At 46.9% G+C, this 25,667-nt stretch overlaps 1 protein-coding gene across 1 annotated transcript in view; it reads left to right on the top strand.

Annotated features, from left to right (window-relative positions):
- Positions 1–25,667, top strand: part of GABRR2 (gamma-aminobutyric acid type A receptor subunit rho2) — a 43,759-nt gene that overhangs the window by 2,940 nt on the left and 15,152 nt on the right. The window contains exon 2 of the mRNA XM_059399243.1: positions 4,785–4,891. Within this exon, the coding sequence (XP_059255226.1) occupies positions 4,785–4,891 (107 nt within the window). The remainder of the gene's footprint in view (positions 1–4,784; positions 4,892–25,667) is intronic.

The raw sequence follows: 25,667 nt of genomic DNA, 5'->3' as shown, positions 1-25,667 counted from the left end.
TTTGCAGTCCCCGTGGCCAGCCTTCTTGGGATCTGCCTCGTGGCTTACGTGGTGCCAGGCCCAGGAGCAGCTTTGCTTTCCCGCTGCCCAGTGATCCTCACCCTCCCCAGTGGCCTGGGGAAGGAGGTGGGGCCAGGAAGTCAGAGAAACCAGGTTTGGACCCTGGTTCTGTGGCTCCCTGGCCACGGCGGTGTTTCCTAATCTTTCTTAACCTTGTTTCTCTAACTGAAAAAGGTGCTTGTGAGACCTTTTCCCCTGGGATGAGGGGTTAACCACAGCTCAGGGCCTGCACGGAGGGAGGGTGTCACATACAGGCATGGTCATCCTGCCTGCTATTGTGCTACCAAATGAACCTCAGCACGGTGGCACCAGCCCTGCCTCTCGAAGGGGTCATGAGCAAATTTTTCCTCCCTCTCCACCCAAGGCTGTGGAGGTTCTGGCTCCCCTGCATTGGGCCGGGACTCAGAGTATGGCCTCTGGAGTCTAGGGTCTTTGGGCCAAGGCATCCAGGCACTGGAAGGATGAACTGAGGGCATGTGGCTCACACAAAAAGCCCAAGGCTGGAGATATTAGTGGCCTGAGTTATCAAGTAATTGGTTCCTTTAAAAACAACAACAAAACCTAGTTCTGGCCCTCAGGATTGGCACAGGCATTTCAATCTCCTCTCTCCTGCAGTGGGACTGGAATTCTGCGACTTCCGCAACCAAATCCTCCCCTCTAAATGGAGAGGGATACTGCTGGCCAGCTGGGATTTGCTCCCCATGAGGCAGAGGGGTAGGGCGCCGGCAGCACTCACAATTGAATGTCCGTGATGTGCTAAGTCCTTAGGCTGAGCTCTTCCTCTGCCTTTCGCGGTGCCATTGCTGGGTGTCCAAGATGGCCTGTCATGCAGTTGCTGTGCAGGGAACCCGGCCTGGTCCCTCCTGACTTCAGGAGCCAGGCTTGGGGTGGAGACCATGACAGTGGAAGCTTGGTGGAGGTACCCTGATAGTGACCACCGCGCTTCAAGGGACCCAGACTTGGGTTCCATATTCCAGCTCACTGGGAGGAAGACGTTACATTAGACTTCCCTCTAATGGGCTTGTCTAAAAGCAACTCCAACTTCTTCCTCCAACTTGCTTAACGCCTTCAGTGTTTTCCCATTGCCTTTGGATAAAGACAGAAGTCTCAACATGGTCTTCAAGGCTCTGCCTGGCCCGGTCCCCGCCTACCCCGCAACCTCTTCCTCCCCTTCCCCTTTTATTGAATCCCCTCTCAACCTGCAGCCTAGACCACCTCAAACGAGAGGTGTGTTGAGTTTAAATGCCTATAGGGTATCCATCGGGGATCATCAGGTCGGCAGTTGGATAAAAGATCTAGAGCAGGGGGTACAGATGCCGGAATCTGTAGCCACAGACATAGGCTCGCCTGCCAAAGAGGGTGTAGAAGGAGAAGAGGCGGCGGCTGGGACAGCGCCCTGGGGATATTAGCGTTGATGGGGTGAGCTGAGGGCAGGGAGGCGGCAATGGACATTGAGAACGAGCTCTCAGGTGTTAGGAGGACAGCCCAGTGCTTGGTCCTGAAAGACCAGGTTTCTAGGAGAGGCATGGTCCTCCAGGTGGCAGAGAAGCCAGCGCTCAGCGGGGCCTCGGGGCCTGCACAAGTGACGCAGGAAGTGCTTGGGGGTGAGGAGGCGGCTGCAGCCTGTGGCGCACAGTTCTCTGGGAGGATTATGGATTTGTGAGGAGGGGGGATCTTTTTTTTTTTTTTTTTTTTTAAGAGAAAGTTTAAAGACAAATATATCTACCACACCTGTAATGCTACCACTTTTCAATAAATTTTATGTGAGGAAGATGTGTGGTCTAGACAGATCTTCTGCTTAGTTTGGGTTCAAGGGAGGAGAGACTTGAATCCAGTTTGAAGGCTGACGAGAAGGAGCCGTGGGTGGGAAAGGGAGATGCTGATGTAGCTGGGGTGAGGGTGTTTGAGGGCAGATGTCAAGGGCTCTGGGAGGAGAACCAGGCACCTCTGCCAAGCCCCCAGGGACACTAAGAACCTGCAAGGCTGACAGAAATGAAAATAATCCTACTGCCCGTGCCCCCACCCTGTTTTCACCTTCTCCCTGGGTATCTTACAGGCACCTCGAAATCAAGATGGCTCAGAATGAAATGCACCCTCTTCACCACAAACGTGCCCTTTGCCATCTCAGGGAATGCCCCCACCATTCACCCAGGTGCTCAAGTCATAAGCCAGAGTCATCTTTGCCCCTCTCTTTCCCTCACAGCCTATATATAATCCATCAGCTAGACCTTTCTGTCTTCCTTAGATCTGATCACTTCTCTGCACCTCCCTTCCCTACAGCCCTGATCCAGGCACCATGTTCTTAGCAAGTTTCCTAATGGTCTCCTGTGTCTGCTGTGCCCTCTTCAGTCTTCTCTACAGTGGCCAGGAGATTGTCTCAGGTCCTAAACGAGTCCTTGTGACTCTCGTGTTCAGAATTTCATGGGTTTCCCTGTCAGTATTATACTCATGAGGGTCTCATGATCTTGTCCCTGGCCTTATCTCCCACCTTCTTTCTTACTGCTTTGTTTCTCCTTGCTCTCCTCACACAAGCCAGACTCACCTCAGGACATTTGCACTTGCTGTTCTCCCAGAGTACACTTCTTCACATCTTCTCATGACTTGCTCTGTCCCTCATCCCATCTGGGTCTCAGATGGTTTCCCTGATCACCTCCACCCCAATCCATCTTCCTCTTATTTCTTATCCTGCTTGATTACATTTTTATGGCACTTAGCACTTTCTGAAGTTATATTACTTATCTGTCCACTTGCTTATTGTCTGTCTCCCCCACCGGGTTATCAGCCCAGTGAGGGCAATGAGTATATGTCCTCCCCATGACTAGTACCGCATCTAGACAGAGTCAGTTCTCCAAAGATATGTGGTTACCAAGTGGATTTGAGTCTAGGAATTGAGGAATTGTGCAACCAAAGTGTAGGACGGCTGTCCCTTTGGATGCTGACATCCCAAGGTTGATGGGCCAAAGCTATCGCAGGAAGAGGGAGAGTGGTTGGGAGGTCTGGAGCTCCAGGTGGTTCTGAGAGTAGGGCTATAAGGTGGGAAGCCCAGCTTATAGGGGAATATGCTTCTTGGTGGGAAGGGAGGTGGGCAGACCAACCTTTAGACCAGCACTGTGTAAATAAAACTTTTGAAGACCATGGAAATGTTACAGATGTGCACTATCCAACATAGTAGCCACCAGCCTCATGTGGCTATTAAGCACATAAGTATGGCTAGTGTAATTAAATAACATTAATATTATCTTATTATTGACTTTATTTTATTAATTAAATTTCAATTTAATTTAATTTAATTTAATTTAAATTGACTTCAACAGCCACACGGAGCTAGTGGCTACTTTATTGATCAGCACGGCTTTAGCCCTCCCAACAAATTACACCACCTGGGCAGAGCTTCCAGAGAATAAAAGTTAAGAAAGATTTCATAGGAAGATGTCTCAAAGAACAGGACCTTGAGAGAGGAAACATGTTACTTCCCTCTTACAGAGTTTAAACAGGAACTATGCCTGTTTCTCTAAAAAAAAGAAACATGAAAGCATGATAAGAACATTGAGAGTAAAATAAGGATGTATATATAAATGAGCAACAAACATTCAACCCCAAATCTCTTCATTTACTAGAGCCCTTAAACATTCTGTACAGAACAAAATTTACAGTAACACTGACTTCTGATTTGGTTGTTTTGTTTCTTCTGTCAAGAATTAGATCTCACAGGTGCGTGGGTGGCTCAGTTGGTTAAGCGTCTACCTTCAGTCAGGTCATGACCTGGGATCAAGTCCCGCGTTGGGCTCCCTGTTCAGCAGGGAGTCTGCTTCTCCCTCTGACCCTCCTTTCGCTCATGCTCTCTCTCTCTCATTCTTTCTCTCTCAAATAAAATAAAATAAAATAAAATAAAATAAACAAGAATTAGATCTCATATCTTGTCAGACACAAATCCTTCCTCCCTCCCTCTCTCCTTACTCTTCTGCCTCCTCTCTTCCTTGTTTTTGTTTAGTGATGATCATGTCAGCAGAATATTGCTTTAGAATATTTTGGATTTTATTGTTTTTGGATTATGTGTGGTTGTGGTGAAGGGAAAAAAAAATAAAGAAGTTCTAGAAAGAGTGAGTGTGGGTGAGAGAGACTAGAAAATGACTACTTTGCCATCTGGGTTGAAGAAAGAGAGTGAACTCGGGTCTGCAGTCCTGGCTGGCTCCAGTGTCCACCACCCGGCTGAGTGGCTGGAACCACTCTGTCCCCAACCGGGGCCTTGATCCCCACTGTGTGTGCCTTGTCTGTTCCCCCTGGGGTTGAGGCTCTGCTCCAGTGTGGGTTCTGCCGCCAGCTGCCAGCTGGACTGAGACAAGGAGCGTCAGGTCTGGTGAGGCTAAAACCAGCATTTTAAAACTTCCACTATATTTGTGTCAGAATTTTATTGATTATGAAACAATACTATAGCAACATAAGAGAAACATTTAAAAAGCAAAAAATTTCTGATTCTCCACCATTCAACCCAACGGCTGTCATGCAATCGTAACTTACCTTAGGAAGGTTCTGGAAGGGTCTGGTCCTCAGGACCTGCTTGTGAGGACCTGAGGGGGACAGGGTGGGTGGGAAGGAGTGTGAGGGTGTGTGTGTGTGTTTGTGTGTGTGTGTGTGTCTAGCCTTCAGCGGATGGAGAAAAGTTTCTTTACAAGTAAATCCTACATTGTGGGCCGTTGAAAAATGTCTCTTGCTTGTTTTTGCAGTCACCTATATAAGAAGAACCTTGACATGACCAAAATCCGCAAGGGAAAACCTCAGCCGCTTCTCCGAGTGGAGGATCATGATTTCTCCATGAGGCCTGCTTTTGGAGGTAGGACTGAGCGCTTCCCTTGGCCGGCGAGGGGCCTGGTCCCTGGGGTGGCCCGCTGCTGCTCTGTCCCATTCTCTCTAGCACAGCCCTCCCCTGGATCCCCACTCACAGTCAGATAAGCCCAACTGGGCTTCCAGAGTCCCTCATTTTCCCAAGGAGAGGAGAGCTGGAAGGAAGTGAGCGAGAGGGGTGCCGACGGAAGTGTTGCTGACCACTAAGCTGCCAACTCTCTCTTCCTCAATTACAAAGCCTGCCTGGAATGTCTGGACACAGAATGGCTCCTGCTCAGCCTCCCTGTGATTAGCTGGGAATTGCAGCAACAACAATTTAACCCATGACAAGTCCTCTCCTAGACTTGCTCTCAAGGGGGGGTGTTGCTACTTTGGAGTCAGGGAGGGGTCGTGCGAGGCTGGTGGCTGTCCCTTCCAGGAGCTGGAGAAATGCCATAGGCAGGACAGGAAAGCCGTCTGTTCTGACCAGGCAGGGAGTGGGCTGAGAAGAGCAGAATGCATGAGCTGGGAGGACCAATGTCCCCACCTTGTGGATTCGGGAAACTGAGGCCCAGAGCATTTCAGCCACTGGGCCCCAGCCAAAGCAGACCTGGGTCATTTGGCTTCCCACTCCCTTTATCTCCCTTTCCAGATCTTCTTCTTCTTCTTTTTTTTTTTTTTTATTTTTTAAAGATTTTATTTGTTTGACAGAGATCACAAGTGGGCAGAGAGGCAGGCAGGGGTGGAGGGGAAGCAGGCTCCCTGCTGAGCAGAGAACCACATGCGGGGCTCCATCCCAGGACCCTGAGATCATGACCTGAGCCAAAGGCAGAGGCTTTAACCTACTGAGCCATCCAGGCACCCCTCCAGATCTTCTCTTAAGTCCCTGGGGCTATAGGGGTGATCTGTGGGCAAGTCAAAGACCCTCTCTGAGCCTCTGTTTGCTGGTTTGTAAAATGGGGATAGTAATCCCTACATCATGTTGTCATGGGTGTGTGTGTGGGGGGGGGTTGTCAGGATTAAAGGAGATAATGTATGTAAAGCCCTTGACACATAAGGGTTCACAGGTCCCCTTAGAAAAACCCAGCTGTCAGGCCTTCCTCTGTGGGCCTATTAAGGGATTAGACATTCGTTTATCCCAGAGGCCTTTGCATTTTAAAAGGCCTCAAAGCCTCTCCCTCCATCCCAGAGCTCTCAAACCTACTGAGCAGGAGGATGAAAGGGGCAAGCAGATTATGGCCGGTGCCTCTTCTTCCTCTCTTCTTCCTCTCTTCTTCCTGTCCCCAGTGCTGCTCACCACGGGCTCAGGTCAGGAGGCGGCCCTCTCTCTGCCCTGCCTCCGCCCTTGCTGGTCCTCCCCGCCCCCCCGGGGGGGGGGGGGCTCACCATAGTCATGCTGACAGGGAATTTTAGGAAGATAAATTTCTCTTGAATGAGCGGCTCAGAAATTGCTATATCGGCTCCAGGAGGTCTGAGAGGACCCTGTCAACGGAAGGTTCCTGTTGCCTTTCTCTTGGAGCCTCAGTTAAGATACCGAGGGTTGGCTAAGCAGTGAGAACAAGAACACACAACAGTATTCATGACAGCAACATATTTATAGTGGTTTTCTGTGGCAGGCACCATTCTAGTCAAGGAGTGTATGTCCTCACAACAGCTCCTTGAGATAGATATTATTATTTTCCCCAGATGGGGAAACTGAGGCCCAAGAGGTGAAGGGACTGGCTCGGGTCACCCTCCTGCTGAGGTTAGGCTCGAGGTCCCTCCTGGCTGAGGCGCCTCCTTGTCGCTTCTACCTGTGCATCCCTCAACGCAGGGCTGACCTATCCAGCAGGCAAGTAGGCATAGTGTCAAACGCTCACAGTGATACTCTTAGAAGCCTCTGGAAATATTTTAAAATCAGAAAAAGAAAAAAAATACAATGTTAGGTAGGATATATAAGATCCAAATCTTATATATTATGTAATTATATGTTCACCTCATACCAATAGAGTTATAAAATATGTTTTTTTAAAAAAATAAAATACGCTTTTTAACCTTTTTTATGGAGGAAGGAGCCCATGAAAGCAAAAGTGCCCAGGGTTCCCCAAAGTCATGCCGTGGCTTGCCTCAGTACATGGAGTTGTGGGGCAGGTGTGTGTATATGGGGACAGGTACTATCCCGAAGAACTTGCAGGAACTTTCCACCGGAGGCTGTTGGCTGCTGGCAGGAGCCTGAGCAGGCACCTGGTCCAAACCCTCAGATTACCTGGGGTAAAAAAGAAGAGCCTGAGGCCCCGGGGGCTTAGGAGGTGGCTACAGAGCAGCCAGAACAGAACTTTGGTTTCATCTTCCATATAAGCCGCAGAACTGAGAGCCTCATAAAAACACTCCCTCCTCCAGGAGAAAGCCAGGAAGCCAGGAGCTGGCTCTCAGTTGCCAAGTTCCCGGAAAACCTGGCTCAGGGCAGAATCTTCCAGCAGGCTGCAGTCCCAGTCCCGGTGCCCCTTCCTCCAGCCACATCTGAGTAGCAAGTTGGACTTCCTGTGCCCCGATCCCTGCCACCGCTGGGCCCACCAAAGGGGCCGCGCAGGGTGCGGGGTCAGGACGGTCCCCTGCCCCTGCCCGAGCTAGCCTCTGAGGCTGGGAAGGCCCTGACCTGAGGCTTCTACCCATCAGATCTCAGTTCCCAAAGCACAGGGTGGAGTCTGTTTCGCCCTCTTTCCAATCCCCTTCCCCAGGGCATTTGGTCCTCTGGGCACCTTTTATCTGGTGCAGGGCTTTTCTGGGTGTCCAGACATCACCTGGCTGAAGTGGGGGACAGGGGGCACATAGCGAGGTGGCAAGGCTGCACACTCTCACCCACCCACAGATAAGATAAGGGGGCTAGTGACTTCAGTCCAGGCTTCAGTCCAGGCCAAGCAGGTGGGATGGGGCCATCACAGCAGTGTGGAGGATCTGGAGATGTTTAGAGCCAGGAAGCCTTCCCTGCGGGTGCTCCTGAGGGTCCCAGCCCACCAGCACCTCATCCTTGGATGGGGGACACCGCCCACGTGTCAAGCAGTTCTCCGAGGAAGGAGGCTGGCAGACAGCACCTAGGGGACTCTGGGCAAGTGAAGAAGGCACTCCTTCCTTGTGCCAGGCCCCCGGGGAGAAGCAGAGCCTGGGTCCGTCCTGACCCCCATCTCCCCTTAGCACCCGTGCACCCTAAGCGGGTCATGTGAACAAAGATGTCTGTTGCTCTTTGTGGGGGGTGTCTAACTCCTGTCTTCTCTTTCTAGTTTGTTTCCTTAAGAGGGGCTTCCTTGTGGATTGATGTTTAAAAGTAGTTGAAGTAGAGAAGAATTTATCTAAGGTTAGATACCCCATGGGTGACCTTTTTAGTCCGGAAGGAGAAAAGATTAAAAATCTAGCAGCTTCCTAATAATCCCAGGGATCAGTTGAAACGAAAATACCTTGCCTAAGCTGCCAGCTGTCAGATTCAGTATGTGTCCTGGTTAGAGGAAGCTCCAGAGACCTGGGGGGGGGGGGGTTGGTGGGGGACTCCTCTGTGTGTCAGGAGATGGGTTGCAATGCTGGTGGGTTTTGTGTGTGTGTGTGTGTGTTTTGTTTTTTAAATTTAATTGTAGTTTTTAAAAAAAAATTGTGGTAATATATATAGAATATAAACGCTTCCCATTTTAACCATTTCTTTTTTTTTTCATTTTAATTTTTTATTTTTTTATAAACTATATTTTTATCCTCAGGGGTACTGTTTTAACCATTTCTAAGGGTACAGGTCAGTGGCCCTTTTTCTCTACCACCACCACCTCCCATCTCCAGAATTTTTTCATCCTCCCAAACTGAAACTCTGTACCCATTAAACACTTAACTCCTATTCCATCCTGTTTTCCCAGCCCCTGGCAACCACCATTCCACTTTCTGTCTTTATGAATTTGACTACTCTAGGTACCTTGTGTGAGTGGAATCAGACAGTTTTTGACTGAATTTTGTGACTGGCTTATTTCATTTAGCATAATGTCCTCAAGGCTCACCCATGTTGTCAGGATGTCCTTCCTTTTTATTATTTTATTTATTTATTTTTAATATTTTTAAAAATTTATTTATTTGACAGAGATCACAAGTAGGCAGAGAGGCAGGAAGGGAAGCAGGCTCCCTGCTGAGCAGAGAGCCCGATACAGAGGCTCGATCCCAGGACCCTGGTATCATGACCCGAGCCAAAGGCAGAGGCTTTAACCCACTGAGCCACCCAGGTGCCCTTGTCCTTCCTTTTTAAAGCCAAGTAATACTCCACTGGGTGTATAGCTCCCCTTTTGTTTATCCATCCATCTGTTAGCAGATACTGGGTTGTTTCCACCTTTCTGCCGTTGTGAGTAAGGCTGCCATGAACACAGATGTGCGGATAGCTGTCGGGAACCCTGCTTTTAATTCTTAGGGGGTATATTCCAAAGTGGAATTGAGTCACTCTGTAGTTCTGTTTAGTTTTTTGAGGACCCTCCACATTCTCATCGATGGCAGCTGTGCATTTCACATTCCCACTTGCACAAAGCTGATTTTTAATTCACACTGTATACAGGGATGGCCAGGAGGGAGGGAGGGTCATCCCGGATTCTTCAATCATCGCCAAGGACTTTGTCAGGCTGGTCAAGAAGAATGGTGGCAGCAAAGTGGCTTAGGTTCTCCAACCAAAATACTTCAGTTCATAAGACATATACTTGACATATTTCTTGAGCTGCAGGGCCCCTGACTGGCTCAGTCGGTAAAACATGCAACTCCTGATCTCAGGGTCATGAGTTCAAGCCTCATGCTGGGTGTGGAGCCTATTGAAAAAAAGAAGCCCTGTACTTTTTGAGCTGTTACTATGTGTCAGTGAGGTCTGTGTTATCTGGAGACCCAGGAGTGAACAAGATAGCCACAGTCCTTAGAGTTTTTATGCTCTAGTGAGGAAGGCCAGGGCTGATCAGGATGTCAAGTTGTGCCGGGAAGGAAAGTACGGGAGCTGCAGGGTACACACGGCAGCGTCTGCTGGCTACACGCAGCAGGCAACTGCGGCCCTGATGAGCCGGGGAGGAGGAACACCAAGGAGCCACCCTTGCCTGGGAAGCATGCGCTCTTGGAGTCCTTTACATTCTGTGACTTTGCCTGACAAGATAGATTGTTCTCAAGAAGCTAACAGTCTACTGGAGAACAGAGAAATGATGGAGCAATGTAGGATGTTGCTTCTGTTGGAGAAGGGGGACTGAGGGAATGGTGAGAAAGAGGACTGGAGATGATTTCCCTCAGGTGGCGATGCTTGCCATGAACCTGGGAAGATGCTTAGTGGGTGAGCCCAGTAGGCGGGAAAAAAAGGACAAGCCAGGGAGAAAGGTGCTCTTGGGTAAAGATGAAGTGTGTCAGGGAATATGAGCAGCTCCCCATGGCTGGACTCTATCATGTGTGTGTGTGTGTGTGTGTGTGTGTGAGAGAGAGAGAGAGAGAGAGAGAGAGAGAGAAAGAGAGAGAGAGAGAGAAGGAGGTGGGGCACAGAGAGATCAGCCTGGCCAGGCAGGGGCAGCTCTGGGAGGATGTCTGGGCAGGAGGCTCACTGAGGGCTTGTGGGAGGATGCTGGAACAGTTAAAATGGATACTGGCCACTGGTGGGCCACTTCCAGTCCAGAACAGAGCCCATGAGAGATTAAGCTAAGGCCCTGGAGAGAATGGGGGGGTCTGAGAGATGCTAAGAAGGAAGTCAGTCTCCGATGCCATCAGGGAACCGGGGACACCTAAGCATCTGCCATGGGGGAGGCCATTCACTGAGATGCGGCATCAGGGAAAAGCCATTGGGAAAAGACAGAGTAACTGCCAGGAAGAGATGGGTGGCTCAGAGTGGGGAGGGGAGAGAGGGTAATTTGCTGGGAGTGGAACCATTACCGGGCTGAGGACTGAGGTAAGAGGAGGCAGGAGTTGACCTGTTGTTGTCAGTAGTGGCCTTAGGCCCAGGCAACGAGCCCTGCTCTGGCCAAACCCCTCCCCAGGCTCTGGGGCCGAGAGGCTGTGCTCACGTGGGGTCTCCCTCCTGGCCACATCTGAGCACAGGAGCTTGGACTCACGTGTCCACACACCTTGAGCTTGTTTCCAGGAGCTGCGCAGGCCTCTTCCCTAAATAAGCTCTGAAGGAGACTGCATCACCCCTCTTTCTGAGATGTGGCTGAGCCGTGTTGGAAGGGGGTGGGATGGAGCTCAGACACGTGGGTGGGGGTGTCCACATGCATGTATGAGAGGCTCTTCTGGGGGCTCCTGGGTGGCTCGGATGTTAAGCATCTGCCTTCGGCTCAGGTCATGATCTCAGGGTCCTGGGATCGAGCCCCGCATCAGGCTCTCTGCTCAGCGAGAAGCCTCCTTCTCCCTCTCGCACTCCCTGCCTGTGTTCCCTCTTTTGCTGTCTTTCTCCCTGTCAAATAAATAAAATCTTTAAAAAAAAAAAAAAAAAAAGAGGCTCTTTTGCACGCAGGGTGCTGCTGAGCGGGGAGGGAAAGAAAGCTCGGAGGCTCAGGCCCCCTCTCTCTGCTCCGCCATGTTCAAGCCTGGAGCTCTGAGGGGTCTAAGAGTTCTGAAGTTGGACTTGGCCTTTGGGTTTGTTGGGAAGGTGTATTTGTCAACGAGGTAGGATAGGCTTTATGTCATGTTGTCGTACTTTAGCTTGATTTACAACCTTCAGATATTCAAGCAATATGGCGTCTGGGTCCCTGGTTGTACTCTTGCCTGTAGGTGGGCCTGCGAGTGCTATTGCTGTCCATAGAGGTCAGTCAGCTCCCCAGCACCAGGCACGGAGGAGAGTGGGCCTGGAGGGGCAAACCCACAGGTCAGCGTTGGGTGGGTTGAGATTGAGTGACACAGAGAGACTGAGGGACTGAGCCCAGCCTGTGACAGGGGCAGGTTGGGGCACGGTCTAGGCCAATAGCACCTTTCCCACATCAGCCTCTAGAACACAGGAGAACACCTTCCAGTGCTAATCGCACACAGCAAGGGACTGAATTCGGGAAGGAAGGCAGGCAGCGTGGGTTCATGGGATAACGGCTAACCCCAACGCTTCCAGCCTTCACTTCGTGAACCTGCCTATTTTCTGTCAGCTCTTTCTCAGGTGATTTGGGCTGGAAGGTCAGGAGCCCTTTCTGAGTTTGCTCTCCTCCCCTTCCCAGTCAACCAGCTTAAATCAATTCATCCATCAAACAGTCGGTCAGATCTGCTTCCACTTTCCCAGGCCTCACCCCCTTACCCCACACATTCTCAACATGCTCTTGGAGGGTGAAAAAGACACAGCTCACAGTGGTTGGTGGCCCTCCAAAGCTCAGTCCTCCCCGACAAAGCCTTTTCTCTTAGTATTTCATTTAAATTTAAATTCACTGATAACCTTAAATAACCTTAGAATTTTCTCTTTAGGGGCAATAAAGATAAGTTTAGAAGCACTGCCTAGTGCAACCCTGACTCATCACCTCATGCCGCACCCCCCTACTACCTCCTTTATCCCCACGGCCAGGGGGGATGGCCTTCACCTTCTGGAAACCTTTCTTCCCTGTGCTGTTCCCTCACAAGGGGCAGGCTTCCCATACTCTTCAAGAGGAAATGCAGCCCCTACTTCTCCCTGTTAGCTCCAGAGGACTCTACAGTCCAGCCCAGCTCATTCCCGTCTCCCCCTACCCCTAACCACGACTCTTCCCTCCTAGAAGGCTCACAGTCCTGGAACATCCTGTTCCCACCTGTGAGCGTCTTTCTATCCACATCACTCCTGCTCTATGCTTCATCCAACAGCCTGTCCACATCTAGAACCCTGTTTAATTCCTTTCCTCTAACATGAGCCATCTCTCAGCTATTTTGAATGCTAGCACTTTCAGCTTTGAAAGAATCGCAGATTCCTTCTTTCACTCGCCAGACCGCCCCTCCACTTCAGACACCAAAGGCGAGTAGTGGGTTCCAGAGTCACTGCGCAAGTCTGACTTGGCTACAAAATCAGGGGTTTCCACCACCCCCTCTGCAGGTTCAGTAATCGGCTGTAATGGCGCGTAGAACTCAGGGAAAAACTTGCTTGCTGTTACTGATTTATTATACAGCGTATTATGAAAGAGACAGGTGAGCAGCCAAATGAGGAGGTCCACAGGATGAGAACTGAAGCGTCCTGAGCACAGGGGCTCTGTCTCGTGGAGCTGGGGTCTCCCACCTTCCCTGCATGTGGATGTGTTCGCCAGCCTGGAGGCTCACCAAACCCCGTCGTTAGGGTTTTATAGGGTTCCCTTACACATGCATACTTGAAGAAATCCTTGGCTATTGGTGATCACCTCAACCTCCAGTCCCCCCTCTCCCCGGAGGTGGGGGCATGAGGCAGCAGCTGAAAGTTCCAACCCTCTAATTACATCATTGCTTCCCCTGATAAGCAGCCGCCATCCTGAGCTATCTCCTCACTAGCCTAAACTCAGAAATGTTTGCTGCAAGTCTGTTATGAATAAAAAAGATACTCTTCTCACTCCTATAGCTCAGGAACTTACAAAGGTTTTTAAAGTTCTCTGCCAGGAACTGGGGAAGAAGACCAAATCTGTATTTCTTGTCATATCTCGATATCACAATTGCTGCATCACTTTGCAATGTTACTGCCTGGTTACTTCTCAGGTTGGACAATCTCTAATGTGATGCTTTCCTAAGGAAGTTCCTTTTCTTTTCTTCAAAGATTTTTTTTAAAAATTTAGTTATTTGAAAGATACAGAGATAGTGACAGAGAACATGAGCAGGGAGGAAAGGGAGCAGCAGGCTCCCTGCTCAGCAGGGAGCCTGATGTGGGACTCAATCCCATCATGACCCTAGCCAAAGAGAGATGCTTAACCAGCTGAGCCACCCAGGCACCCCCCAAGGAAGTTTCTAAGGTAATTCTGATGCTTTTCACCTGGGATGATACTTTAGAACCACTCCCATATAAGACACCCTCTGTGTTTGGGGTGCCCAGACCTGTGAGTGCCCCAGGGCTCTCCACATGCTTTACTCTGTGGCCTCCTCTCTAGTAAGGATTCAAGCCTGGACTTCTAAGCTCCAGGAGTCTGGACACCAAGGCCTCAACTCCTACTCATCTGACCCTGCTGAGGTCCATGGAGCCAGCGTAAGGTAAGGTCCTAGCTCTCTTTGAAGCTGTGGCCTCCTGTTGAGTGGTTCTTGGATCTCCCTAGCTCTTCCTCCTCCTTTTCCCACATGGGGTGGTCTAGCACTTCACAGTTACATTTGAGGTTGGGGAGCTGAAGCTAGGGAGAAAGCTGGCTCCTGGGGCTCCTGCAGCCTTTTCCCCAGGAGCTATTGCCCTTGGAGGAGACCCCTCTGATCCTTCCTTCGTGCTCTTGGCCCTTCCCTTCTGGAGCATGAACCCTAACTTGCCACCCATGCTGTGCTCCTACTCACTCCTTCCTCTGAAATTAATCTTTCCTTTCTGGTCTCTCCCCCAAAGAGCCCCTCCCCTGCGATCCCCCTTGGGCCAATCTCACTCCTTCCCTCCCTTGACCCCACCTGAGAGACCAGGTAAACAACAAGGTCACTGAGCTCCAAAAGGACAGGATGCTGGGCCCCATTAATGAGTCTGTTTGGGGATGTTACATTTAAGAAATTGTTAGATATCCAGTGGAGACCTCTTTTAACCTTTTTTGTTGTTGCTGTTATGTTGTTAGTCGCCATATAGTACATCATTAGTTTTGACGTAGTATTCCAAGATTCACTGTTTGCATATAACACTCAGTGTTCCATGCAGTCCTTGCCCTCCTTAACACCCATCACCGGGCCAACCCATCCCCTAAATCCCCTTCCCTCTAAAACCCTCAGCTTGTTTCTCGGAATCCACAGTCTTTCATGGTTTGTCTCCCACTTTGATTTCCCCCCTTTCATTTTTCCCTTCCTTCTCTTAATGTCCTCCATGCGATTCCTTATGCTCCACAAGTAAGTGAAACCATATGATAATTGACTTTCTCTGCTTGACTTATTTCACTCAGCATAATCTCCTCCAGTCTCGTCCATTTTGATAGACATGTTGGATATTCATCCTTTCTGATGGCTCTTTTATTTATTTATTATTTATTTTTTTATTTAAAAAAATTTATTTATTTATTTGACAATCAGAGATCACTAGTAGGCAGAGAGGCAGGCAGAGAGAGAGAGGAGGAAGCAGGCTCCCTGCTGAGCAGAGAGCCTGATGTGAGGCTTGATCCCAGGACCCTGGGATCATGACCTGAGCTGAAGGCAGAGGCTTAGCCCACTGAGCCACCCAGGCACCCTCTGATGGCTCTTTTAATCTTTTACAACAATCAGGCTCTTGGAGTTTGAGTCAGAGATGGGACTCAGGGGGGCAATGAGAGTCGGTGTGGGGTTTCAGGGGAGAGTTGGTTGAGGGAAAGACCGCACATCTGCAGAGAGGAGCTTTGTGGCAGAGAACATAGAGGGACGGGTGTCAACAAGAAGGCCTGGGCCCAAGGAAGACTCCTAGACTCAGTGACTCAGCAAGGGTCAGGAGGGGAGGGCAGGGAGGAGGTGGAGACAGCTGGTGGAGACGGGTAGCCAAAGAGAGTTTAACAAGAAGAGGAAAGTGGTCATTAGGGCATGGGAAATAGTAAAATCTCACTTTGGAAGTCTCCTTCCAAGTCAGCCATCCAGAAGTTCTCACACTTGAGTGTGGGTCAGCATTACTCCAGTGCTTATGAAAACCCAAACTCCCGGGGCCCCAACCCAGAGCCCCTGGCTCAGGAGCCTGGCGGGTAGGACTCCAGAATCATGTTGCAAACGTCTGCCTGGTGAGGCTGTTGCTGCTACCCGAGGTAGTAGGGTCCTGACCCAGTCCAGCCTAGATCCCAAAGTCCTAACACCAAAAATCCTGCTTTCACAAAATACCATAGACAGGGCAGCTTAAACAACAGATTATTTCTCACTGTCCTGGAGGCTGGAGGTCTGAGATCAGGGTGCCATCGATGCGGTTCCTGGGGAGAGTTCTCTTCCTGGTTTGCAGATAGCCACCTCCTCACTGCATCCTCACAGGGTTAAGGGAGAGAGAAGCAAGCTCTCTTGTCTCTTCTTACAAGTCCTATTTGTGGAGGCTCTACCCTCCTGTCCTACTCACCTCCTGAAGGTCCCAACCTCCTAAGACCATCACATGGGAACTAACTAGGCTTCGCCGTATGAATTTGGGGGAGGAGACACTCAGTCCACAGCAAGCACCTCCTTCCATGGGGTCTCTGCCCACCCAGCAGCTGCACAGGCCCTTCTGACCTTTCTCAGTGATGAGTATCTGAGGAGTTTCCCCAAGACAGTTAAGCAGAGAGTCTGTGGAAAAGGGCAAGACTGCCCACAGGCAAACCCATTTCCACAAAGGACAGGGGATCGAGGCTGTTTCCTCGGTGAGTCAGCGGTGGAAAGTACCTTGTATGTACTGAGGTAGCCCACGGGCACATTCTTCACCGTTTACGCAGGGACAGCTGCACTCTCCCCTGTCCACCTAGGACACTCTCTCTTTGCCGCTAAAAAAATATTCTCTTGAAGTGAGCACTGCGTTCGTGCGCTGTAGGTCTTGAACCGATGACCACACATTTAGAGACTTAAGCCTGCACACATCTATTATCTATGGTTCTATGGGTCAGAAGTCCGAAATGGGTAAACTGTAAGTTTACTGGGGTAAACGCACAGTGTCAGCGGGGCTGTGCTCCTTTCTGGAACTTCTGGAAAGAATCTGTTTTCTGGCCCTTTCTGGCTTCTAGAGGCTGCCCAGATTCCTTGGCTGCTGGCTTTTCCCTATCTTTAAAGCCAGCAGCAGCGGCGGGAGTTCCTCAAACATTGCATCACTCTGAACCCTTCTGTCTCTTTCTTCCACATTTAAGGACACTTGTGATTCCATTGGGTCGGCCTGGATAATCAAGGCTGCTTTTCCTGTTTTAAGGACAGCTGATTGGCATCCTAAGTTCTATTTGCTGCCTTCATTCCCCCTTTGCCATGTGGTGCCTAACAAATTCACAGGTTCTGTGGGTCAGGATAGAAACATCTCCGTGGGAGGCATTATTCTGCCTCCCCCAAACGTATGTAAGGTGAAGTGCGTAAATCTCATATATAGCTCCAATTTTTACATATGTGAATATTTATTCTTAAAAACACGACCTAGATCAAGATATAGAACATTTTCAGCTCCTCAAATGGCTCTCTCATACCCTTTCCAGATGGTGCCTCCCAAGGATAACCGTTATGCTGCCCTCTGTCACATGAATTAGTTTTGCTCATTCCTGTGTGCCCTATAAATGGAATCCAACAGCATATGACACGCTGTGAAATAACCTGGTCCCTCTTTGGAACTGTACGGCATGGAGTTTTTTCATCATCTGAGTGCCAGTCTGTCTTTCTGAGGGAACCCAAGAACTCTGTTGGATGTGGTAGGGGAGGGAGGCTGATGGCTCACTGCCCTGGCATAACATGAGAGAGAGTGCGTGTGTGTGTGTGTGTGTGTGTGTGTGTATGTGTGTGTATGTGTGTGTGTGTTTGTGGTCTTAGTGAGTTGATACAGAATGCTGAAGTGACCAGCAGACCAGCACAGGCTTCAGGTCTGCACACAGAGGCCACCGGGTGGGAGGGTTTTGCTGCGGAGACAAAAGCCAGGACTGTGGATTTGTCAAAAGACCCGTGAAGTCTGTTCCATCTCAGCAGACGCCAGTCCGCGGGGTCGATCCAGGCCACCTACTTCATGGCGGGGCCAGCCAGCATGGATGCGAGGGCCTTTTTCTCCTCCAGGCTGCAAGGTGACCCAAGGTGAGAGGAAATCAGAAACACCTTAAAAACCAGACTAGACTCAGCTGCTGTTAGTTGGTAATTGAAAATTTTTCAGACTTTGAAGCATAAGCTTTTGCAAGAAAGATCAGAAAAGCTGCCTTTTTTTTTTTTTCCCACATCTGAGAAGTGGTGGGTTAATTATCTTCCTCGCTCCCCTCACACCTCCTGACACTGTTCATACAACCGGAAATGCCCTTCTTCCCTTCGCTACTTGTTAGAAGTAACCACTGCTTCAAACCCCAGCCCAAACACGGTCTCTATGGTGACGCTTTCTCCAGTGCCCCCTGTCAGAATTAATCAGAAGTTGTCCCTTCTGTAAAATTCTCTACAGTGCCTTTGGTTAGAATTAATAGAGCTTTCCTCCTGTAGTATCTCCCAGATGCTTCTATTATATCACTTTTGTGATGTGTCCTGAAACAGAGCACCTTGTCCCCCTTAGCGGATTTCAGTCACCTGGAGAAAGCCGCTGTGTCTTCTTGGTCTCCGCACTCCTAACTGCACCCCTCAGGGCATGGTCTAACGGACGTGGGCAACGCAGGTCTGAAAGGATGAACCAGGCAGTTGGTGAAGGTGTGGAGACTTTAGGAAGCTCACACACATGGAAGGTCTTGTTGAGAGTAAGCTGCAATGGATCTGTGGAAGATTGTGACACCTGAAACATCAAAGTAAGAAGTACAAAGTAAGAAGGATAATGAAGAATCATTATTAAGGTCTTATTTCTTGTTTCAATTCATTTTACTACAAGTTTGAGAAAATTTTGTTATAAAAAGGGGCTTTGGAAAGATGGTATCTTTGAAAAGGTACTGCCAGATGACAGAAGACATGAACAGATATTTCTACAAAGAAGACGTACAGATGGCCAACAGATACATGAAAAGATGCTCAATATCACTCGTCACCAGGGGAATGCAAATCACACTATAATGAGTGTTACCTCACACCAGTTAGAACAGCTAAAGTCAACAACACAAGAAACAAGTGTTGGTGAGGATGTGAGTAAAAAGGGACCCTTGTAAACTTTGGAAAATACTATGAAGGTTCTTCAAAAAATTAAAAATAAAATTATTATATGATCCAGTAATTCCAGTACTGGGTATTTACCTAACAAAATTGAAAACACTAATTCAAAAAGCTATATGCACCCCTATGTTATTGCAGCATTGTTTACAATAGCCAAATAATGGAAACGGCCCGAATGTCCACTGATAGAGGAATGGATGAAGCCGGAATGGAATATTACTGAGCCAAAGAAAAGAATGAAATTTGGCCATTTGCAACAACATGGATGGATCTAGAGAGTATCATCCTCTGCGAAATAAATCAGAGAAAGACAAATACCATATTACTTTACTGATATGTGAAATTAAAAAAAAAAAACAAATGAACAAAGGGAAAAAAAGAGAAAAATTTTAAAAAGAGACTAGAGAACAAACGGATGGTTACCACGGGGGCAATGGGTGGGGGAGTGGGTGAAATAGGTGACCAGGAGTAAAGAGTGCACTATCAGGATGAGCACTGAGTAACGTACAGAAGTGTGGAAAGACAATATTGGACACCTGAAAGTAATATGACACTATATTGGACATAATTTTAAAATTAATTAATTATTTGAAAAGATACTGCCAGACAAGTCTCATTAATCCACTACTGATCACAACATCTCTTTTGAGGTGTTGTTCTCTCCCTTTAGCATAGCAAGTTGTAACTCCTTAGGAATGGGGAACACACACAGCTAATAATTGCCAGCCCTTCTTCAAGTGCGGCCCACAGAGATTTTTCTGTTGCTGGCTTCTCCGTTTCACTCTGTGGCACCTTCCGCTCACACTGCTGGCGGTGAGTGAGGCTGTGCTTCCCTGCAGCTCAGGCTGGGTGACAGTCCAGGACTCGAGTCCAGGACTCGTGGGGGGTCCTGGGACAGTGCGTGGTTATGCTGGTGTGGCGGGCAGAGGACCCAGGGCACCTATAATTTCCCTGGGGAGCTGGATCTGCGGCGTGGCCCCTCAGTGACACTCATGCTAAAAGCGTGGCGGTCATTTCTGTCCCCATGTGTATTAAGCCTCCTTCAGGCCAGGCTCTTTGTTCTGTGAGTGCTGAGGGAAATAGCCACCAGTAACTTTCAGGCTCCGCCTTCTAGGTAAGATAAGCCCCTGTAATAATGACAGTGATAATATAACTCTATAGAATATCTTATATGCCAAACCTCACATGGGCTTTCCACAGATTAACACAGTCCTCATGACAACAATATGAGGTTGGAATATATTATACCTATTTAACAGGTAAGGAAACTGAGGCACAGAGAACTTATGTATGCCCAAGGTGACACTGCTAGTAAATGATAGAGCCAAAATTCAGCTCCTGGCGCTCTAACACAATGGACTTAATTTTTGATATTTTGGAATCACAGAGTCCTTTGAAAATCTGTTTTTTTCCCAGAATAGTGATAATCTCTCTGTCACACACACACAAACACACACGTGCACACCCACACACACTTTTATATGTGATGTCAGGAGATTCACAGAATCCTTGCACCTGTCCCTAGCGGCCCCACGGAGCTCAGGATAACTCCCTCCGCCTGCCTTGTACAGATGATCTCCACCCGATGACATCAGTGCGGAGCAACAAAGCACAGACATGAGCAGAGCAGGCCGGGGCAGCTGGGAGCTGGCATGAAGGATACCTAGGGAGGGCAAACGAGGGAACACAAGGCCAGGTGGGGGACCACAGGGACAGAGGAATGGCCCTCTATCCGGGTCCGGAGCCTGGTCTGTCTTCTGGCCCTTAGGAGGGTCAGGTGGCTTTCTTGGGCTTTTCTTCCCTGTTCTTACCTTAGTCATTCCTACAGCAGAGGTTTCTCAACCCACTGACGCACTGGTTGGAGCAGATGGGAGTGGGGGACTCCGGGACCTGCTTCCTTAAATGACCACTTTCTTCTCCATCTGTGGGACCAGAGAGCCTGCAACATCCCCCCAGCCCCACCCCACCCTCTTGCTCTGCTTCCACATTTTCAGAGGAACCTCTGCCATTTATCCTCAGGTCTTCTTGTCTATTGTCATGCTAACCACCCCACCCTCCTCTAAGGTGTGGGGGTGTGGTGGGGCAGGGCGGTGGTGGGGGCTTCAGATGCTTTCTCCGTGCAGATTGTCAAGCTGACAAAGCAGAAAGATGACCCTCCTCTCCACAGGTTGATGGGGAAAGTAGATGAGTATTCCAGTAGGAAAAGAACAGTACACCGTGTGTTTCAGCAACCTCACTTAGGAGGTTGGGGAAATCCTCCTAGAAGAAAGGTGGGGTTTAAGTGGAGACTCTGGTCAATTGGACTAGTAATATCTTGTGTTTCAGATGAAGTTATGTCTCTTTTATATATCTATTGTTTATTTCCTCTTTTTTGGAAATGCTTATTCAAGTCTCTTGCCTGGTTTTGTATTGGGTTGTATGATGTTTTCTTAATGGGACTCTTAGGAATTATATATATATATTCCACATATAAGCTCTTTGCCTGTGGTATGTTTTTGTAAATTGGAGTTCTTGATTTCTTCACTGGAAAAATTTTTTAAAGATTTTGTTGATTTATTTGACAGAGAGAGAGAACAAGAGAGCATAAGTAGGAGGAGTGGCAGAGGGAGAGAGAGAAGCAGACACCATGCTGAGCAGGGAGCCCACCGCCGGATTCTATCCCAGGACCCTGGGATCATGACCTGAGCCAAAGACTGATGGTTAACCGACTGAGCCACCCAGGAGCCCCTCAGTGAAAAGTTTTTTTTATAGAATTGTAACACGTATACAGAAAAAAATACACAAATCCTAAGTGTACAGCTTAGTAAAATCACAAAAAGTGAACACTTTCATTACTGAGCATGTAGATCAAGAAACAGTATTTCCAGAAGTCTCCTTGCCCTGTCATTATCCTTCTATCGTGGGCAACCATTATCCTGATTTCTAACACCAAATAATTCATTTTGCTAGGTAATCTTAATTTCAGTGTGAATCTATTGATCTTTTCTTATGGTTAGTGCTTTTTGTGTCCCAATATTGCTCTCCTGAGGTAAGAATATATTCCCCTCTGTTACCTTCTGGAGCTTGTTGTTTTGCTTTTCACCTTTGTGAAACTCACATTTCATATCTATAATCCACTTGGAGTTATTCTGCATATTGTGTGATTTGCATATATATTGCCAATTGTCCCAGCATTAGTTATTAAAAATACTATTCCTTCTCCAATGACCTGCAGTGACATCTTTAAAATAAGTCAATGTCCTTAAATATGTGTGTCTGTTTCTGGACTCTCTACTCTTGTTCCATTAGTCAGTTTGTCCATTTTTACACCAGTCCCTCACCTGTTCTGGACTCTCTACTCTGTTCCATTTGTCAGTTTGTCCATTTTTACGCCAGTCCCTATAATGAATCTTGATACCCGGTAAAGCACATCCTCCTACCCCGTTTTTCTTCAGGATGGACGGCTTTGAATTTCCTAATGATCATTTTGTCAAGTTCCATACGAAAATAATGAGATCTTGATTAGAATTGCACTGAGTCTGTAGACCAATATGGGATCATTCAGATTTTTACAAGATTGAATCACCCAATACAGGAACAGAATCTATTTTCCCATTTATGTAGGTCTTTCATTTCTTTCAGTAATATTTCAGAGTTTACTTCATAGAGGACCTCCAGATATTTTGTTAGATTTATATTAGGTTCTTATTCCTAGGCATATTTGATGTTATCATTAAAAGCATTTTTGCAAAAATTTCCCTTTCTAACTTTGATTTTTATATATTGACTCTGTATTCAACATCCTATTAAAATCCCTTATTAATTTCTAGTAGTTGATCTGCTAATTAAAAAATTATATACCCAATCTTATTTTTGTTTCTTTTTTTCCAGCTGTCCTAATGTTTCTCATTCCCTTCCTTTTTGTACCATCTAGACTTTTCAAAATAATACTGAATAGAAGTGGCATTCACAGGCATTCTCAATATGAAAGGAAATCTTACAACACTTTACCTTTACATATGATATTTACTTGGGTGCCCGACACTCAGCTGGTTAGGCAACTATCTCAATTTTGGCTGAGGTCATGCTCTCAGGGTAGTGTGATTGAGCCCTCTATAGGGCTACACACTCAGCCCAGGGTTGGCTTCTCCCTCTTCCTCTCTTCTCCCTGCTCGTGCTGTCTCTATTTCTCTCTAGAATAAATAAATAAATAAGGAATGCCTAGGTGGCTCAGTCAGTTAAGTATCTGTTTCTGGCTCAGGTCATGATCACAGGATCCTGGGATCGAGTCCCTCATCAGGGTCCCTGCTTCTCCCTCTGCCTGCTGCCCCCTGCTTGTGCTCTCTCTCTCTCTCTGACAAATAAATAAATAAAATCTTTAAAAACAAATAAGTATTGGGGCGCCTGGGTGGCTCAGTGGGTTAAGCCGCTGCCTTCGGCTCAGGTCATGATCTCAGGGTCCTGGGATCGAGTCCCACATCGGGCTCTCTGCTCAGCAGGGAGCCTGCTTCTCTCTCTATCTCTGCCTGCCTCTCCGACTACTTGTGATTTCTCTCTATCAAATGAATAAATAAAATCTTTAAAAAAAAAAAACAAAAAAAAACAAATAAGTATAATATTTACTATAGCTATTTTTTGGTAGCTATCACTTTTCAAATTCAGTAAGCTCCCTTCTAGTCCTCTATTCCTCAGTGTCCTAAATGGACACTGATTTTAGCAGAGGCTTTTTCTGTTAATGTGGAAAATTATATTGATTCTATTTTTAAGATTTATTTATTTATTTTATTTTTAAATTTATTTGAGAGAAAGAGAGAGTGTGGGGGGCAGGGACTGAGGGAGAGGAAGAGAGAAATCTACGCAGACTCTGTTAAGCATGAGCCTCATGTGGATTTCGATCTCATGACCCTGAGATCACAACCTGAGCGGAAACCAAGAGTTGACATCCTTAACAACTACGCCACTCAGGTGCCCAATTCTATTTTTATGGTTTAGAATTTTATGCAGAATTCTCAATCTTAATTTTTATTATCTCTTTGCACTTAGTGCACTAAGATATTATGCTATTTCAATATGTAAAGCCCCTTGTTCTTATTCTCTATTTTTTCTGCTGGTTATCATGTCTTCCTTTCTTGTGTGCCTTATTTGTGCCTTATTATCTTATTTCTTTATTATGAGCTATATATTATATTTATAATATTTTGAATAGAAATAACTGGAGAACTTACATGGTGATATCTTCCTCCAGAGAGAATTTCTGTTTATTTCTACCAGGTAGCTGGTAGCACTGATAGCCCGGGCTGCCTGAGGCTACTAGCACTCCAGAGAACTAATCCACTTGTAGAGACTGATGTGATTTGAAGTTGAGCTGCACATCCTGCAAGGGCCTATCTACCTTCATTGCTAGGGTGTACTTTTGGGCTTCCTAATACAGAGTTAGCCTGTTTGGTGGGCCCTGGTCTCTAATCCCAGCCTTGAAGCTTCCGGAAACCATCAAGAGCTTCCTTCAGCTCCTCAGTTGACTTCCTGAGTTAGCAAATTCTCCCAAGAAAAGTAGATCCAAATTTTGAACACTCTCACATCCTAATCCAGGTTTAACTTATTAACTTCAAAGTTTTCAGAAATAAATTTTTATGTTTTGTCTAGCTTTGTAGTTTTCAGTAGAAATATTACTGTGAATTCCTTAGCTTGCAATTACTCAACGTGAAAGTCCTTGATTGATTTTTCAATTGTTAAAAAAACCTTGCATTCCTGGAATAAACCTGATTTAGAAGAGACTTACCTTTTTTAAAAAAAAACATATTACTGGATGGGATCCAGCTTAATATTCTGTTTAGGACTGTTGATTCTATGTTCATGAGTGGATTGACCTATAATTTTGCTTTCTTGTGCAGTTCTTAGGCTAACTTCATAAAATAACCTGGTATCTTTTGACATGTATTTTGATTTTTTAAAATATTCTTTTGATATTCTCTAGAAGAATTTATGTAAGACTGGTACTATTTCCACCTAAACCTTTGCTAGAATTTGTTGGTGAAGACATCTGGACCTATCATTTTCTTTGTGGGAAAATTTAAATTAAATATTTTTTTAAATTAAATTTTTTTAAATAAAAAAGCAACATTTAAAAAATAATTTTCAGGTTTTTATATTTTTCCTCTTCTCAGTGTTGACTGCTATGTTGTATATCTCTGGGAATTTGTTCATGACATCTAAATTTTAAAGGTTATTGGGTTGTTCAGAATAACATCTTTTAACAATTACTATATGATCTCTCTGATACGAGGAATTTGGGAGGCAAGGTGGGGGGGTTGTGGGGAGTCGGGAAGGAAAAAATGGAACAAAATGGGATCGGGAGGGAGACAAACCATAAGAGACTCTTAATCTCACGAAAAAAAACTGAGGGTTGCTGGAGGGTAGAGGGGTAGGGAGAGGGTGGCTGGGTTATGGACATTGGGGAGGGTATGTGCTATGGTGCTGTGAATTGTGTAAGCCTGATGATTCACAGACCTGTACCTGTGGGGCAAATAATACATTATATATTAATAATAAAAAAAGAATAACATCTTTTAATTTTTTTTATGTTTGTAGCATATACAGTGATGGCTTTTTCATTCCTGATAGTGGTTATTTTTGCTTTCCTTTTTGCCAGATCAATCTTATTAGAGTTCTATTGGTTCTATCAGTCTTTTCAAAGAACCAATATCTGGCTTTAATTATCCTTTCAGTTGTATGTTTGTTTTCTAAATCAATGCTTCCTGTGCTTACCTCTTTTATTTCCTTCCATATACTTTAATTTGTGTTTCTTTCCCTACCTTGTAAATTGAATTTAAGCTTTTCTTCCTTTCTGAGATGAAGGTTAAGGTTATAAATTTCTCTAGAAGAAATGCTTGGCCTACATTCCATGAGTTTTGATGTGTACTATTTTTTAAGTCATTTTGTTAACATTTTCTAATTTTCATTATGATGCCTTCACTGACCCATGAGATTTTCCAGAAGTACATTGCTGA

The sequence above is a fragment of the Mustela nigripes genome, chromosome 5, assembly GCF_022355385.1.
Source record: "Mustela nigripes isolate SB6536 chromosome 5, MUSNIG.SB6536, whole genome shotgun sequence".
NCBI lineage: Eukaryota > Metazoa > Chordata > Mammalia > Carnivora > Mustelidae > Mustela > Mustela nigripes.
The sequence above is the reverse complement of the archived record's forward strand: the minus strand, read 5'-3'. Positions and strand labels throughout refer to the sequence as shown.